Source organism: Oncorhynchus nerka, linkage group LG11, assembly GCF_034236695.1.
Source record: "Oncorhynchus nerka isolate Pitt River linkage group LG11, Oner_Uvic_2.0, whole genome shotgun sequence".
NCBI lineage: Eukaryota > Metazoa > Chordata > Actinopteri > Salmoniformes > Salmonidae > Oncorhynchus > Oncorhynchus nerka.
The window spans coordinates 23,262,322-23,280,974 of NC_088406.1; the positions used below are offsets into that span (position 1 = coordinate 23,262,322).

General features: G+C 43.5%; 1 protein-coding gene across 1 annotated transcript; it reads left to right on the top strand.

The window, feature by feature from the left end:
- The first annotated feature begins 14,876 nt into the window (after positions 1-14,876).
- LOC115137584 (transcription cofactor HES-6-like) lies at positions 14,877-16,743 on the top strand. The gene is made up of 4 exons (XM_029673901.2): positions 14,877-15,041; positions 15,181-15,276; positions 15,393-15,471; positions 16,002-16,743. Exons 1-4 carry the CDS (start codon positions 14,979-14,981, stop codon positions 16,382-16,384), a joined length of 621 nt encoding a protein of 206 aa, XP_029529761.1. The 5' UTR covers positions 14,877-14,978; the 3' UTR covers positions 16,385-16,743.
- The last annotated feature ends 1,910 nt before the right edge of the window (positions 16,744-18,653 follow it).

The following is an 18,653-nucleotide window of genomic DNA, read 5'->3' on the forward strand; positions in this document are numbered from 1 at the left end:
CAGGGCGAGCCTTGGGTTGTGCGCTAAAGTGTGGAGATTTCAAGCACCGATTGAAAATGACCAGGCCCTTAAAACATATGGGACCAACAAGAAAATGACTAGGCCCTTAAAACATATGGGACCAACAAGGACATGACTAGGCCCTTAAAACATATGGGACCAATAAGGACATGACTAGGCCCTTAAAACATATGGGACCAACAAGGACATGACTAAGCCCTTAAAACATATGGGACCAACAAGAAAATGACTAGGCCCTTAAAACATATGGGACGAACAAGAAAATGTCTGTAAAGTAGCTACATTTGTTACAACTTTAGGCATATATGCCAAGGTAAGGTTAGCCTATCAATTAAGACCAATTATTAGACTAAATTATAACTGGATTAGCCCATTATTATTCCGTTAAAACAAGGGCTGTCTGTAAAACTAATATTTTGCAAAATAGTCTAAAGTTTCAACATCAAATTTAGGATACTGAAGCAGGTTTAGGCCTACACACTGACTGCACCAAATCTTCCAGATTGTGCTGGGAATATTGCAACTATTAGGCTAATTCACTTGAAGGTTTCAGTGCAAATGCGATACTGTCCACACACCATTATGTTCATTGTTAGGTCTATGGAAAAGAAGTGTAATCGCCAATTGTTGCACATTGGTTAAATAAAATGTGCCTGGATCATGTTGGGGAAAACAACATCCCAAAACCTCTGCCATCATTCCATCACCCGTCTTAAAAAGTTGAAGAACTACAGGCAGCAACACTGTGAAGGGGTTGTGGTGAATTTGACAGTAACTACAGGCAGCAACACTGTAAAGGGGTTGTGGTGAATTTGACAGTAACTACAGGCAGCAACACTGTAAAGCGGTTGTGGTGAATTTGACAGTAACTACAGGCAGCAACACTGTGAAGGGGCTGTGATTAATTTGGCAGTAACTACAGGCAGCAACACTGTGAAGGGGTTGTGATTAATTTGGCAGTAACTACAGGCAGCAACACTGTGAAGGGGTTGTGATTCATTTGGCAGTAACTACAGGCAGCAACACTGTAAAGGGGTTGTGGTGAATTTGACAGTAACTACAGGCAGCAACACTAAAGCGGTTGTGGTGAATTTGACAGTAACTACAGGCAGCAACACTGTGAAGGGGCTGTGATTAATTTGGCAGTAACTACAGGCAGCAACACTGTGAAGGGGTTGTGATGAATGTGGCAGTAACTACAGGCAGCAACACTGTGAAGGGGTTGTGATTCATTTGGCAGTAACTACATGCAGCAACACTGTAAAGGGGGTTGTGGTGGATTTGACAGTAACTACAGGCAGCAACACTGTGAAGGGGTTGTGATTAATTTGACAGTAACTACAGGCAGCAACACTGTGAAGGGGTTGTGGTGAATTTGATAGTAACTACAGGCAGCAACACTGTAAATTGGTTGTGATGAATTTGACAGTAACTACAGGCAGCAGCACTGTAAAGGGGTTGTGATTATTTTGGCAGTAACTACAGGCAGCAACACTGTGAAGGGGTTGTGATTAATTTGGCAGTAACTACAGGCAGCAACACTGTAAAGGGGTTGTGATTATTTTGGCAGTAACTACAGGCAGCAACACTGTAAAGGGGTTGTGATTATTTTGGCAGTAACTACAGGCAGCAGCACTGTAAAGGGGTTGTGGTGAATTTTACAGTAACTACAGGCAGCAACACTGTAAAGGGGTTGTGGTGAATTTGACAGTAACTACAGGCAGCAGCACTGTAAAGGGGTTGTGGTGAATTTGACAGTAACTACAGGCAGCAACACTGTGAAGGGGTTGTGATTAATTTGGCAGTAACTACAGGCAGCAACACTGTGAAGGGGTTGTGATTAATTTGGCAGTAACTACAGGCAGCAACACTGTGAAGGGGTTGTGATTAATTTGGCAGTAACTACAGGCAGCAGCACTGTAAAGGGGTCACGGTGAATTTGAGAGCAACTACAGGCAGCAACACTGTAAAGGGGTCGTGGTGAATTTGACAGTAACTACAGGCAGCAACACTGTGAAGGGGTTGTGATTAATTTGGCAGTAACTACAGGCAGCAACACTGAAGGGGTTGTGATTAATTTGGCAGTAACTACATGCAGCAACACTGTGAAGGGGTTGTGATTAATTTGGCAGTAACTACAGGCAGCAACACTGTGAAGGGGTTGTGATTAATTTGGCAGTAACTACAGGCAGCAACACTGTGAAGGGGTTGTGATTAATTTGACAGTAACTACAGGCAGCAACACTGTAAAGGGGTTGTGGTGAATTTGACAGTAACTACAGGCAGCAACACTGTAAATGGGTTGTGATGAATTTGACAGTAACTACAGGCAGCAGCACTGTAAAGGGGTCACAGTGAATTTGACAGTAACTACAGGCAGCAACACTGTAAAGGGGTCTTGGTGAATTTGACAGTAACTACAGGCAGCAACACTGTAAAGGGGTTGTGGTGAATTTGACAGTAACTACAGGCAGCAACACTGTAAAGGGGTTGTGGTGAATTTGACAGTAACTACAGGCAGCAGCACTGTAAAGGGGTCACAGTGAATTTGACAGTAACTACAGGCAGCAACACTGTAAAGGGGTCATGGTGAATTTGACAGTAACTACAGTCAGCAACACTGTAAAGGGGTTGTGGTGAATTTGACAGTAACTACAGGCAGCAACACTGTAAAGGGGTTGTGGTGAATTTGACAGTAACTACAGGCAGCAACACTGTAAATGGGTTGTGATGAATTTGACAGTAACTACAGGCAGCAGCACTGTAAAGGGGTCACAGTGAATTTGACAGTAACTACAGGCAGCAACACTGTGAAGGGGTTGTGATTAATTTGACAGTAACTACAGGCAGCAACACTGTAAAGGGGTTGTGGTGAATTTGACAGTAACTACAGGCAGCAGCACTGTAAAGGGGTCACAGTGAATTTGACAGTAACTACAGGCAGCAACACTGTAAAGGGGTCATGGTGAATTTGACAGTAACTACAGGCAGCAACACTGTAAAGGGGTTGTGGTGAATTTGACAGTAACTACAGGCAGCAACACTGTAAAGGGGTTGTGGTGAATTTGACAGTAACTACAGGCAGCAGCACTGTAAAGGGGTCACAGTGAATTTGACAGTAACTACAGGCAGCAACACTGTAAAGGGGTCATGGTGAATTTGACAGTAACTACAGGCAGCAACACTGTAAAGGGGTTGTGGTGAATTTGACAGTAACTACAGGCAGCAACACTGTAAAGGGGTTGTGGTGAATTTGACAGTAACTACAGGCAGCAGCACTGTAAAGGGGTCACGGTGAATTTGAGAGCAACTACAGGCAGCAACACTGTAAAGGGGTTGTGGTGAATTTGACAGTAACTACAGGCAGCAACACTGTGAAGGGGTTGTGATTAATTTGGCAGTAACTACAGGCAGCAACACTGTGAAGGGGTTGTGATTAATTTGGCAGTAACTACAGGCAGCAACACTGTAAAGGGGTTGTGGTGAATTTGACAGTAACTACAGGCAGCAACACTGTAAAGGGGTTGTGATTATTTTGGTAGTAACTACAGGCAGCAACACTGTAAAGGGTTGTGGTGAATTGGACAGTAACTACAGGCAGCAACACTGTAAAGGGGTTGTGGTGAATTTGACAGTAACTACAGGCAGCAAAACTAAAGGGGTTGTGATTAATTTGGCAGTAACTACAGGCAGCAACACTGTAAATGGGTTGTCATGAATTTGGCAGTAACTACAGGCAGCAACACTGTGAAGGGGTTGTGATTAATTTGGCAGTAACTACAGGCAGCAACACTGTGAAGGGGTTGTGATTAATTTGGCAGTAACTACAGGCAGCAACACTGAAGGGTTGTGATTAATTTGACGGTAACTACAGGCAGCAACACTGTAAATGGGTTGTGATGAATTTGGCAGTAACTACAGGCAGCAACACTGTAAAGGGGTTGTGGTGAATTTGACAGTAACTACAGGCAGCAACACTGTAAAGGGGTTGTGGTTATTTTGGCAGTAACTACAGGCAGCAACACTGTAAATGGGTTGTGATGAATTTGGCAGTAACTACAGGCAGCAACACTGTGAAGGGGTTGTGATGAATTTGACAGTAACTACAGGCAGCAACACTGTAAGGGGGTTGTGATGAATTTGACAGTAACTACAGGCAGCAACACTGTGAAGGGGTTGTGGTGAATTTGACAGTAACTACAGGCAGCAACACTGTAAAGGGGTTGTGGTGAATTGGACAGTAACTACAGGCAGCAACACTGTGAAGGGGTTGTGGTGAATTTGACAGTAACTACAGGCAGCAACACTGTAAAGGGGTTGTGGTGAATTGGACAGTAACTACAGGCAGCAACACTGTGAAGGGGTTGTGATTAATTTGGCAGTAACTACAGGCAGCAACACTGTAAATGGGTTGTGATGAATTTGGCAGTAACTACAGGCAGCAATACTGTGAAGGGGTTGTGATTAATTTGGCAGTAACTACAGGCAGCAACACTGTGAAGGGGTTTTGATTAATTTGGCAGTAACTACAGGCAGCAACACTGTGAAGGGGTTGTGATTAATTTGGCAGTAACTACAGGCAGCAACACTGAAGGGGTTGTGATGAATTTGACAGTAACTATAGGCAGCAACACTGTAAAGGGGTTGTGGTGAATTGGACAGTAACTACAGGCAGCAACACTGTGAAGGGGTTGTGATTAATTTGGCAGTAACTACAGGCAGCAACACTGTGAAGGGGTTGTGATTAATTTGGCAGTAACTACAGGCAGCAGCACTGTAAAGGGGTCACGGTGAATTTGAGAGCAACTACAGGCAGCAACACTGTAAAGGGGTCGTGGTGAATTTGACAGTAACTACAGGCAGCAACACTGTGAAGGGGTTGTGATTAATTTGGCAGTAACTACAGGCAGCAACACTGAAGGGTTGTGATTAATTTGGCAGTAACTACATGCAGCAACACTGTGAAGGGGTTGTGATTAATTTGGCAGTAACTACAGGCAGCAACACTGTGAAGGGGTTGTGATTAATTTGGCAGTAACTACAGGCAGCAACACTGTGAAGGGGTTGTGATTAATTTGACAGTAACTACAGGCAGCAACACTGTGAAGGGGTTGTGATTAATTTGACAGTAACTACAGGCAGCAACACTGTAAAGGGGTTGTGGTGAATTTGACAGTAACTACAGGCAGCAGCACTGTAAAGGGGTCACAGTGAATTTGACAGTAACTACAGGCAGCAACACTGTAAAGGGGTCATGGTGAATTTGACAGTAACTACAGGCAGCAACACTGTAAAGGGGTTGTGGTGAATTTGACAGTAACTACAGGCAGCAACACTGTAAAGGGGTTGTGGTGAATTTGACAGTAACTACAGGCAGCAGCACTGTAAAGGGGTCACAGTGAATTTGACAGTAACTACAGGCAGCAACACTGTAAAGGGGTCATGGTGAATTTGACAGTAACTACAGGCAGCAACACTGTAAAGGGGTTGTGGTGAATTTGACAGTAACTACAGGCAGCAACACTGTAAAGGGGTTGTGGTGAATTTGACAGTAACTACAGGCAGCAGCACTGTAAAGGGGTCACGGTGAATTTGAGAGCAACTACAGGCAGCAACACTGTAAAGGGGTTGTGGTGAATTTGACAGTAACTACAGGCAGCAACACTGTGAAGGGGTTGTGATTAATTTGGCAGTAACTACAGGCAGCAACACTGTGAAGGGGTTGTGATTAATTTGGCAGTAACTACAGGCAGCAACACTGTAAAGGGGTTGTGGTGAATTTGACAGTAACTACAGGCAGCAACACTGTAAAGGGGTTGTGATTATTTTGGTAGTAACTACAGGCAGCAACACTGTAAAGGGGTTGTGGTGAATTGGACAGTAACTACAGGCAGCAACACTGTAAAGGGGTTGTGGTGAATTTGACAGTAACTACAGGCAGCAAAACTAAAGGGGTTGTGATTAATTTGGCAGTAACTACAGGCAGCAACACTGTAAATGGGTTGTCATGAATTTGGCAGTAACTACAGGCAGCAACACTGTGAAGGGGTTGTGATTAATTTGGCAGTAACTACAGGCAGCAACACTGTGAAGGGGTTGTGATTAATTTGGCAGTAACTACAGGCAGCAACACTGAAGGGGTTGTGATTAATTTGACGGTAACTACAGGCAGCAACACTGTAAATGGGTTGTGATGAATTTGGCAGTAACTACAGGCAGCAACACTGTAAAGGGGTTGTGGTGAATTTGACAGTAACTACAGGCAGCAACACTGTAAAGGGGTTGTGGTTATTTTGGCAGTAACTACAGGCAGCAACACTGTAAATGGGTTGTGATGAATTTGGCAGTAACTACAGGCAGCAACACTGTGAAGGGGTTGTGATGAATTTGACAGTAACTACAGGCAGCAACACTGTAAGGGGGTTGTGATGAATTTGACAGTAACTACAGGCAGCAACACTGTGAAGGGGTTGTGGTGAATTTGACAGTAACTACAGGCAGCAACACTGTAAAGGGGTTGTGGTGAATTGGACAGTAACTACAGGCAGCAACACTGTGAAGGGGTTGTGGTGAATTTGACAGTAACTACAGGCAGCAACACTGTAAAGGGGTTGTGGTGAATTGGACAGTAACTACAGGCAGCAACACTGTGAAGGGGTTGTGATTAATTTGGCAGTAACTACAGGCAGCAACACTGTAAATGGGTTGTGATGAATTTGGCAGTAACTACAGGCAGCAATACTGTGAAGGGGTTGTGATTAATTTGGCAGTAACTACAGGCAGCAACACTGTGAAGGGGTTTTGATTAATTTGGCAGTAACTACAGGCAGCAACACTGTGAAGGGGTTGTGATTAATTTGGCAGTAACTACAGGCAGCAACACTGAAGGGGTTGTGATGAATTTGACAGTAACTATAGGCAGCAACACTGTAAAGGGGTTGTGGTGAATTGGACAGTAACTACAGGCAGCAACACTGTGAAGGGGTTGTGATTAATTTGGCAGTAACTACAGGCAGCAACACTGTGAAGGGGTTGTGATTAATTTGGCAGTAACTACAGGCAGCAGCACTGTAAAGGGGTCACGGTGAATTTGAGAGCAACTACAGGCAGCAACACTGTAAAGGGGTCGTGGTGAATTTGACAGTAACTACAGGCAGCAACACTGTGAAGGGGTTGTGATTAATTTGGCAGTAACTACAGGCAGCAACACTGAAGGGGTTGTGATTAATTTGGCAGTAACTACATGCAGCAACACTGTGAAGGGGTTGTGATTAATTTGGCAGTAACTACAGGCAGCAACACTGTGAAGGGGTTGTGATTAATTTGGCAGTAACTACAGGCAGCAACACTGTGAAGGGGTTGTGATTAATTTGACAGTAACTACAGGCAGCAACACTGTAAAGGGGTTGTGGTGAATTTGACAGTAACTACAGGCAGCAACACTGTAAATGGGTTGTGATGAATTTGACAGTAACTACAGGCAGCAGCACTGTAAAGGGGTCACAGTGAATTTGACAGTAACTACAGGCAGCAACACTGTAAAGGGGTCATGGTGAATTTGACAGTAACTACAGGCAGCAACACTGTAAAGGGGTTGTGGTGAATTTGACAGTAACTACAGGCAGCAACACTGTAAAGGGGTTGTGGTGAATTTGACAGTAACTACAGGCAGCAGCACTGTAAAGGGGTCACAGTGAATTTGACAGTAACTACAGGCAGCAACACTGTAAAGGGGTCATGGTGAATTTGACAGTAACTACAGGCAGCAACACTGTAAAGGGGTTGTGGTGAATTTGACAGTAACTACAGGCAGCAACACTGTAAAGGGGTTGTGGTGAATTTGACAGTAACTACAGGCAGCAGCACTGTAAAGGGGTCACGGTGAATTTGAGAGCAACTACAGGCAGCAACACTGTAAAGGGGTTGTGGTGAATTTGACAGTAACTACAGGCAGCAACACTGTGAAGGGGTTGTGATTAATTTGGCAGTAACTACAGGCAGCAACACTGTGAAGGGGTTGTGATTAATTTGGCAGTAACTACAGGCAGCAACACTGTAAAGGGGTTGTGGTGAATTTGACAGTAACTACAGGCAGCAACACTGTAAAGGGGTTGTGATTATTTTGGTAGTAACTACAGGCAGCAACACTGTAAAGGGGTTGTGGTGAATTGGACAGTAACTACAGGCAGCAACACTGTAAAGGGGTTGTGGTGAATTTGACAGTAACTACAGGCAGCAAAACTAAAGGGGTTGTGATTAATTTGGCAGTAACTACAGGCAGCAACACTGTAAATGGGTTGTCATGAATTTGGCAGTAACTACAGGCAGCAACACTGTGAAGGGGTTGTGATTAATTTGGCAGTAACTACAGGCAGCAACACTGTGAAGGGGTTGTGATTAATTTGGCAGTAACTACAGGCAGCAACACTGAAGGGGTTGTGATTAATTTGACGGTAACTACAGGCAGCAACACTGTAAATGGGTTGTGATGAATTTGGCAGTAACTACAGGCAGCAACACTGTAAAGGGGTTGTGGTGAATTTGACAGTAACTACAGGCAGCAACACTGTAAAGGGGTTGTGGTTATTTTGGCAGTAACTACAGGCAGCAACACTGTAAATGGGTTGTGATGAATTTGGCAGTAACTACAGGCAGCAACACTGTGAAGGGGTTGTGATGAATTTGACAGTAACTACAGGCAGCAACACTGTAAGGGGGTTGTGATGAATTTGACAGTAACTACAGGCAGCAACACTGTGAAGGGGTTGTGGTGAATTTGACAGTAACTACAGGCAGCAACACTGTAAAGGGGTTGTGGTGAATTGGACAGTAACTACAGGCAGCAACACTGTAAAGGGGTTGTGGTGAATTTGACAGTAACTACAGGCAGCAACACTGTGAAGGGGTTGTGGTGAATTTGACAGTAACTACAGGCAGCAACACTGTAAAGGGGTTGTGGTGAATTGGACAGTAACTACAGGCAGCAACACTGTAAAGGGGTTGTGGTGAATTTGACAGTAACTACAGGCAGCAACACTGTGAAGGGGTTGTGATTAATTTGGCAGTAACTACAGGCAGCAACACTGTAAATGGGTTGTGATGAATTTGGCAGTAACTACAGGCAGCAATACTGTGAAGGGGTTGTGATTAATTTGGCAGTAACTACAGGCAGCAACACTGTGAAGGGGTTTTGATTAATTTGGCAGTAACTACAGGCAGCAACACTGTGAAGGGGTTGTGATTAATTTGGCAGTAACTACAGGCAGCAACACTGTAAATGGGTTGTGGTGAATTGGACAGTAACTACAGGCAGCAACACTGTAAAGGGGTTGTGGTGAATTGGACAGTAACTACAGGCAGCAACACTGTAAAGGGGTTGTGATGAATTTGACAGTAACTACAGGCAGCAACACTGTAAAGGGGTTGTGGTGAATTGGACAGTAACTACAGGCAGCAACACTGTAAAGGGGTTGTGATGAATTTGACAGTAACTACAGGCAGCAACACTGTAAAGGGGTTGTGGTGAATTGGACAGTAACTACAGGCAGCAACACTGTAAAGGGGTTGTGGTGAATTTGACAGTAACTACAGGCAGCAACACTAAAGGGGTTTTGATTAATTTGGCAGTAACTACAGGCAGCAACACTGTAAATGGGTTGTCATGAATTTGGCAGTAACTACAGGCAGCAACACTGTGAAGGGGTTGTGATTAATTTGGCAGTAACTACAGGCAGCAACACTGTAAATGGGTTGTCATGAATTTGGCAGTAACTACAGGCAGCAACACTGTGAAGGGGTTGTGATTAATTTGGCAGTAACTACAGGCAGCAACACTGTGAAGGGGTTGTGATTAATTTGGCAGTAACTACAGGCAGCAACACTGAAGGGGTTGTGATTAATTTGGCAGTAACTACAGGCAGCAACACTGTGAAGGGGTTGTGATTAATTTGGCAGTAACTACAGGCAGCAACACTGTAAAGGGGTTGTGATTAATTTGGCAGTAACTACAGGCAGCAACACTGTAAATGGGGTGTGATGAATTTGACAGTAACTACAGGCAGCAACACTGTAAATGGGTTGTGATGAATTTGGCAGTAACTACAGGCAGCAACACTGTAAATGGGTTGTGATTAATTTGGCAGTAACTACAGGCAGCAACACTGTGAAGGGGTTGTGATTAATTTGGCAGTAACTACATGCAGCAACACTGTGAAGGGGTTGTGATTAATTTGGCAGTAACTACAGGCAGCAACACTGTGAAGGGGTTGTGATTAATTTGGCAGTAACTACATGCAGCAACACTCTAAGGGGGTTGTGATGAATTTGACAGTAACTACAGGCAGCAACACTGTAAAGGGGTTGTGATGAATTTGACAGTAACTACAGGCAGCAACACTGTAAAGGGGTTGTGGTGGATTTGACAGTAACTACAGGCAGCAACACTGTGAAGGGGTTGTGATTAATTTGGCAGTAACTACAGGCAGCAACACTGTGAAGGGGTTGTGATATATTTTGAAGTAACTACAGGCAGTAACACTGTAAAGGGGTTGTGGTGGATTGGACAGTAACTACAGGCAGCAACACTGTAAAGGGGTCACGGTGAATTTGGCAGTAACTACAGGCAGCAACACTGTAAAGGGGTTGTGGTGAATTTGACAGTAACTACAGGCAGCATCACTGTAAAGGGGTTGTGGTGAATTTGGCAGTAACTACAGGCAGCATCACTGTAAAGGGGTTGTGATGAATTTGGCAGTAACTACAGGCAGCATCACTGTAAAGGGGTTGTGATGAATTTGGCAGTAACTACATGCAGGAAAGTGGCAAGTAGCTTAAGTTGCTATATTTCATATTGCAGTACACCTGCTGAAATCTAAATGCAGTATCAAAGCAAGTACTGTGTAATGACACACAGTACAATACCGTACAATTTACTGTATTATACTTGTTTAAAAAAGTACATGCTCCCGCTATCTTAATGAATGAAAGGATGGCTGGCTGGATGGATGGATGAAATTCATGGAGGGGATTTGGGGTTTCTAAGTCACAGCATTTTACTGTAATTACATGGAATTGGTGCAAGCAGGTCATCTGCTAAATAATGTGTTTTCACATTACAGCATATATATTAATATTTGGTGTTTCACTTCCAAGAGGCCTTATTAAAGGCATCCAAACTGGCAAACTGACAGGTCAAAACAGACCAAAAAAACATGGAAAAATGCTCAATCATCAAAGGTTTAAGGCTTGCTGCTACTCCAATCTGTCCCCTATACATTTTTATATGATGGGGCACTACTACCATATACTGGTGAAATTGGTAGGCCTAAAGCATTCTCACCAACAGGTGCAAAAAAATTATAGCCTTTTACAAGGCACCCTCAAAATATGTTAATGAGCCAACCTACCATGCACCCCACTGGAGGGCCAAGGTTGTTGGCACTCCAAAAATACTGTCGATTCTGTGGGATGGAATTACAGTAGCCTTCGAAATACAGCAATTATTTCCCAGCCTACAATTTTTTCAAATAATGCACCATCATTTACAGTATGATGCAGTAAAACGTTTCACAGTATTCTACTGTTGATTATACCCAAAATGACCTATAAATAAGTGTAATAACAGCATAATAATGCATCACAAAAGTTTTTAAAAATGTCTCACATCATGTATATTTACTTTAAGAAGGATATATTGTTTTTGTTTCAATTAATAGATATGCAGGTGTTCGAGAAAATTGTGACAAATAAATATGGAAAATAGATCATTTCATTGGAAGGATGGATGGAGGGATAGAGACCAATTTGGCCAGTAATTAAAGGCTAATACAATACATTAAAAAACAGCTAAATGTTGCTGATGTAGCAGACAGTGTACCTCTACAGTATATGCATTCCCAATGCGCATTTCACGAAATCTGATGTTGCAAATGTGAAGCGCCTCAGATACAGTATATGCGTCTAGATCCGGAATAAGTCACCTAAAAAAAGCGGATGTAGAACACGGGCACACTGGCCCAACAGGAATGATTGTGTTCCTCATAATTTAGCAGCCAAGACGAGTGGGCCACTGGGCCGCTTAGGGCGTCTGAGCCTGGAAGCTATTGTGGCATTGTCATCCCACGCTAATTGTGATCATGGGGACGCGTGGCCAGATGGTAAGGGAGAGAGGGCGTGAAAGGGCGCAAGCACCTCTTCACAAGTTGGCCTTTTAATTCGGTCTCTCTGATAGTTTCTCCCCTTTGCTGCCGGATTCATTGACTTTTGGCCGTTCTGTGCCATAACCCATAACAAATGGAACTTTCTAGAAGTTCCTATTATAGAGCCTCCACAAAAATGTCACAACTCGAAATTGACACATTGAATAGACTAATGTAGGTTAGGATAGGCTATTGGATCAATTAGGTAGGCATATATGAAAATTTGACCCACTAAAAACTAATTGCCTTGTTAGGCTATATAGTCCTGCGCATGTAGAAAGCTTTTCTTTTGGTGAGACGTTGCTGCTCTCTGGAAGAGAATGCATGCTCTGCGACCGTGGGGTCTTTATGTGTGACCCTCTGAAGGACGTTTCCTAGTGATAAGCGACAGGCGGCTGACTGTGGGTCGCGTGGCCAGATGTGCCATTGCCCTTTGTATGGTTATAGGCCTCCCCAAAAGTCGCCCAAGTTTTCTGGAGTTTCAAAAGAAACCCCACCACTCACTGTATTCGTCAGCCACAGGCCACCCATTGTGACTCTATAGGCCTATAGATTGGATTTGTGGTTTAGAAAATGGACTCAAATCGGTACACTTATTCAAAGCTTCGCTGATGCACACTTGTCCGCCTGTCGCCTGTCATTGCCAACTACCCACTGAAGGTTAGTTAATTATTAAGGCTCTGAGGATCACACTCCTTTAAGCCTACAGTAATCCTTCCAATAAAAAACAACAATATCATCAAATGCCTATGCAAAAATGAGTTAACCTGTTTGGACATCTCTTGTATTGTTAATAGGCTACCATTCAGGGTTTGGGTCAATTCGAATTGATGACAGTCATTCAGGCAATTGGAAGTAAACTGAAATTTCAATTCAATTATTGAAAATGCCTTATTTATTTTCAATGGTTTCTCAATAAACTGAAAAGTAGAAGCTATTCATTTTCCAAAGATTTTAAATTGTTGTATTATAAATTCAAATGACTTATTGAATTGCCTGCCTTCAATTCGAATTGACCACATTAGGCTACACTGTTTCATGTTGGCAAATTCAACAAGTGTTATACTAATACCTGTTGCATTCACAAATAGGCCCATATGTTAGTCTCATGCATAACAATGTGATATCAAAATGTATTGTGTGGTCAAGGACCACACATAGGCAGGCTATTGCCTATACTGACGCTTCATTGTGATGATCACACACCTGCCCGAAAACCAGGGGTCAGGGCGCACCTGCCTTAACTTCCCATTAGTCACCTCCTGCTCCGGGGCTCACTGAGAGAGAGCCTTCTCCCGGGCTGGACTGTCCACTTCTTCCTCCACAGGGTTAGTACTCTCTTCATGGTGATTAGGTTCGGCTGAATACCGCCTATTGTTCGGCAGAGTTTCCCACGTTCGAGCATTCGCCTGACAGTCGCGTGGCTCAAGTCAAACACAGAGCCCCCGCCATGAATCTCGTACGCCAAGGGCCAGCGCGCGGGTGTGACATCTGTCTGCGTGGTCACTCTGACATCTGCTCTCCCTGACTCAATGAGTTAGAAAAAGTTGACAATATATGTTTAGGGTACAGTTTTAAAACGCTTCCTGTATCTGGCTTAAGTTAAAAGTTGTACATTATTTTTTTTTTACAAGTCTATTGATTAATAATAAGCCATGATCAATATCCGAAAGGATATTGAAGTAATTTGTCCTTGTCGATATTAGACAACCCAAAGAGGATCGGAATTCATGTGGAATTAGGCCCATTTACCCCCACCCATATCCACCAAACCATTAGGTGAAGGGATTTCATTTTATTTCAACGAAATTCAGAACATAAAACACCTGCAATCGATGTATTGAATTTTAATCAATTAATTGGAATGAAACCTGACCACCTGTTGATAATTCGTTGAGTAGCCTAGACCTACTGAATTGCTAAACCAGTGCAGAGTTGAAAATAGTTTGAAATAAGCTTCTTTAACTTAGAGTGTAATTGCCAATAGGTTTTCCAGTCATGAACATACAGTATATATCCCTTGCGCGAACATAATTTAGGCTATATCTCAGGAGAAACATAGGCTACATTCAATTTAAAATATTAACACTTTTTGTTATACTGTAGGCTTGTGGCTTAAATTCTCAGAGCAATTAGTTTAGTCCTACTCTTCACTCAGGATTTAATCACTTGTTTCTCAGCATCAACACTTCCCTGAGCACTTGTTAGTATCGACACCGATACAGACAGGGCCACTAGGCGTTGTGGGTATTTTTTCTGTGTGAAACTTCAGGGGATAGGTTTCGCCTTTTCTCGGGTAGGCCTAATGCTTTCCCAGCTCATTGGCATGAATGGCCAAGGGGGTCCCTGGTGTAACCACGGTAATTACACACTCTTGTTCGGCCCTGGGAATGACAATCCTGAGGGGACCCGTGCGCTTTGCTTCACTAGAGAGTGAGAGAGAGAGAGAGAGAGAGGAGGGAGCAGAGGGGGAGCGGAGGGGGGTGCATGGTTTCAGGCTGGACATCTGTCGCTTGTATTTTTTTGCAGGGCTGGTACCTCGGCTATTGAAAAGAGGCAGTGACCTGTCATCCCTGACTGATGGGAGCGACACCGTGTGTGGGAAAATACCTCAGCCAAAGAGCTCGAGCATTCACATGCTAATTCTTCCCTATAAATAAGAGGGGTGCGCCGCGCGGAGGGCCTTACAGACATATCCTAGACTCAGCCGGAAGAGGAGAGCTATACTCCATATACAACTATACCGAGCGTAAAGGAGAGATGACAACCAGCGCCATGGCGCACAACGTTGGGAGACACTCGAGTGCCAAGGAGGAGAGAAAGGTATTGCCTTCGTCCCCGTCGATAGATAAACATAAACATCAACATATGTCTTTCTTCGGAGATGCTCACGCTTAGTGATCATCTGGTCCAGTTTGTGTCTGTATCTGGTCGCCATTAACCTATCGCTTTCCATCTCTAGTTGCGCAAGCCGCTCATTGAGAGGAAAAGACGGGAGAGGATTAATAACTGCTTGGATCAGCTGAAAGAAACGGTCGTCGGGGCGTTCAGTCTTGACGTGAGTAGGCCTATATACACACTGTATTTTAATTGTTATAAATGCTCAATTATATGGCGTGTGAAAGACGCAATGTAAGTTATTTCTTGACACTAACTTTCCATTTTCCCCAACAGCAATCGAAACTTGAAAAGGCGGACATTCTAGAGATGACAGTGAAACACCTGCAGAATGTTCAGACACATAAATTCAGTGGTAAGTGTCCAATAAAGTGACTTGACGGAAGAAACATACAAGTGAGTTTTCAAAGTTGTGCCTGTGTGCAATAATCTATGTAAGCAGTTGGGGGCCTAATCGGCACGTTAGAAAGTGGTTACGGAGACTGGTGGGAGTATTTTCATCAGTTAATGAACAACAGTCATATGGTGCCAAATAAGAATAATATTTTTTGATTATTAGTACTCATATTTGTATGATTTAATTGTGGTTTTCTCCATATTTTCTCTTGGTTTCAACATAAAACAATTGATTAGTCAAGTGATTCTTAATCCTGGTCATGAGGACCCAAAGGGATTCCACTAATCAACTCATCATTTAAACATTTGATTAGTGGAATCAGGTGTGTAGTGTTAAGGCAAAAACAAAAATGTGCTCCCCTTTCAGGATTAAGAAATGCATTATACAAATGTATTTTGGTTAATAGGCCAGTCTGGGTGCAATACATCCTGCCACCAACAGATTGTGCTATGACCCATGTTTGACCCAGTGTCTCCTCCCCTCCACAGCAGACCCCACCTTAGGCCTGGAAGCACAGCAGAAGTACAGCACAGGCTACATCCAGTGCATGCACGAGGTCCACAACATGTTGCTCAGCTGCGAGTGGATGGACAAAACATTGGGCTCCCGCCTGCTCAACCACCTGCTCAAATCCCTGCCCCGCTCAAGCGAAGAGCACCCCTCTCAGGCCAACCCCAACCTCAGGCCCGACGCCCCCCCACCCAGCCAGGGGCCAGGAGCCCCCACTACACCCATCAGAGGGGACCCCAGGTCTGGGAGGCAGGGCCAGATGGAGGGGCCACTGTGCCATGTGGTGGTGCCCCAGGACAAGCCCCTGCTCCTGCCTGGGAGCCCCCACCTGGGCATGCTGGAGATGTGGAGGCCCTGGTAAACTAAACCGGCCCTCTGGGTGTGTGCTGGATCCCTATGTTAGACCCTCCTCTGTTATGTATCTTATAGATATGCTACTCAGAAGACATTGTTTTGGATTGTGGGGCGGTTGCGTTTCTGATCTAGGTGTGGTATATAAACAGACCTCTCAGTACTTCCTCTCCGAAGTCTACTTTCCGTAGCCTGCATTGTAGAAGGCTCTTATTAATCTTTTTCTTGTATTTATTGTATTAATATCTTTATTTATTGAATAATAAGATAAAACATGTAGCTTCTTAGCTGTAGTCACAAATAGCTTTTGTACTCCTCCCTTTGTTGTATATTACTAACCAATATTAATAAAAATGTGTATGGAATTTCTGTAAATGTTATACATTTTATTTGTACACACCTGTACTCGTGCACACGCGCAAAACACACACACTTTCTCTCTTATATAGAAATGTGTTTTGATCCTATCAACATGATGAGATAAACCCATGTTAAAAGATATGAAAGATATGAATGATGCTGAGGCTTACAGCTGCTACAGTATTATTGTGCATTTATAAACAATTAAAAACGGTATAATATTCCATATTATACTCTTGCTTGCAATGTGAAGGAATATAAGCAAATGGTTTCAGTAATATTAAATAAATGACCTAGTCCAGTAGGACAGAACTTCCAAAATGAAGGAAAGCCTTGAGTAAAATGAGGGATACAAAGTGTATTGAAAGCAGGTGCTTCCACACAGGTGTGGTTCCTGAGTTAATTACGCAATTAACATCCCATCATGCTTAGGGTCATGTATAAAAATGTCCAGTTGCCTATTATTATGGCTACCATGGCAAGAAGAGATCTCAGTGACTTTGAAGAAGGGGTCTCAAAGGAGCATAGCAGGTTTAACGTGTGTGTGTCAGTCACCAGAGCTCAACCCAATTTATGGGAGATTCTGGAGCAGCACCCGAGACCACCACCATCAACAAAACACAAACTTACGGAATTTATCGTTGAATAATGGTGTTGCATGCCTCCAATAGAGTTCCAAACACTTGTGTAATCTATGTCAAGGAACATTGAATCTGTTCTGGCCGCCCGTGTTGGCCCATCGCCCTAATAAGACACTATGTTGGTGTTTCCTTTATTTTGGCAGTTACCTGTATGTGGTGAGGAAATTAGGTCGGTGGTTTCTAGTGTTTACACCTGCAGCCCAATTTTGAACTTTTTTTCCACTAATTGCTCTTCTGAACAATCACGTAAGATCTTTTTCAGAGGTGATCTGATTGGTCAGAAGACCAATTAGTGAAAAAGATCAGAATTGGGCTGTGGTTAGATGACAGGGGATATGACGTTGGTTGATCGCTGGCAATATTTGTGTACACCCTACTGGACTTGAAGTAGAAGGAAACACGTTTATAATTATTTTCAAGTACAATATAGGCAAACCATTATTTGTTTACAATTAAAAACATGTTTTTATAAATGTAACCTTTATTTAACTAGGCAAGTCAGTTAAGAACTAATTAAGAACAAATTCTTATTTACAATGACGGAATACCCCGGCCAAACCCGGACGACGCTGTGCCAATTGTGCACCGCCCTATGGGACTCCCAATCACGGCCGGATGTGATGCAGCCTAGATTCGAACCAGGTACTGCAGTGACGCCTCTTGCACTGAGATACAGTGCCTTAGACCGCTGCGCCACTCAATTAATTGTGAAATTTTTTAAACCTGACAAATGAACCTTATCCACAGGCATTTTTTTATTGAATTCGAAAATTGAAAACGTTGCTGTAGTAAATGGCCTATCTCCTCCTGACTATAAACCCATAATAATTGGCCACAGAGCTAATGAAGCCGCCGGGTGGTGGCAGAGAAGGAAGAGAAGATGGAGAGGGGCGCCCGGTCCCTCTGCGGGTTCTCGAACAAAAGCGGACCGAGACAGCTGCTCTCTACCCAGTCCAGACCATTAAGAGGAGATCTGGAGCGGAGCGTGGGGTGGCGAGGTGCCAAACACTTCAAAGCCTCTGGACACGGCCTTCATTTAGGTTGTAGATATTTTACTGATGCCTAATTGCTGTAGCGAAAATCTTGTGCATAAAACTCACTCCTAATGGTATCATGTTGTTTACCTGGAGAATTTAGTGACATGACACATTGTGGTGCTGGTTTAGATAGACACAAATGCGCTATTGTGTATTGGTCATTTGCATGACAATGCGCTGTATACATACACAATACATGCAACGAGACCAGAAGGTTGAACACTTCTATCAGACGTAAACA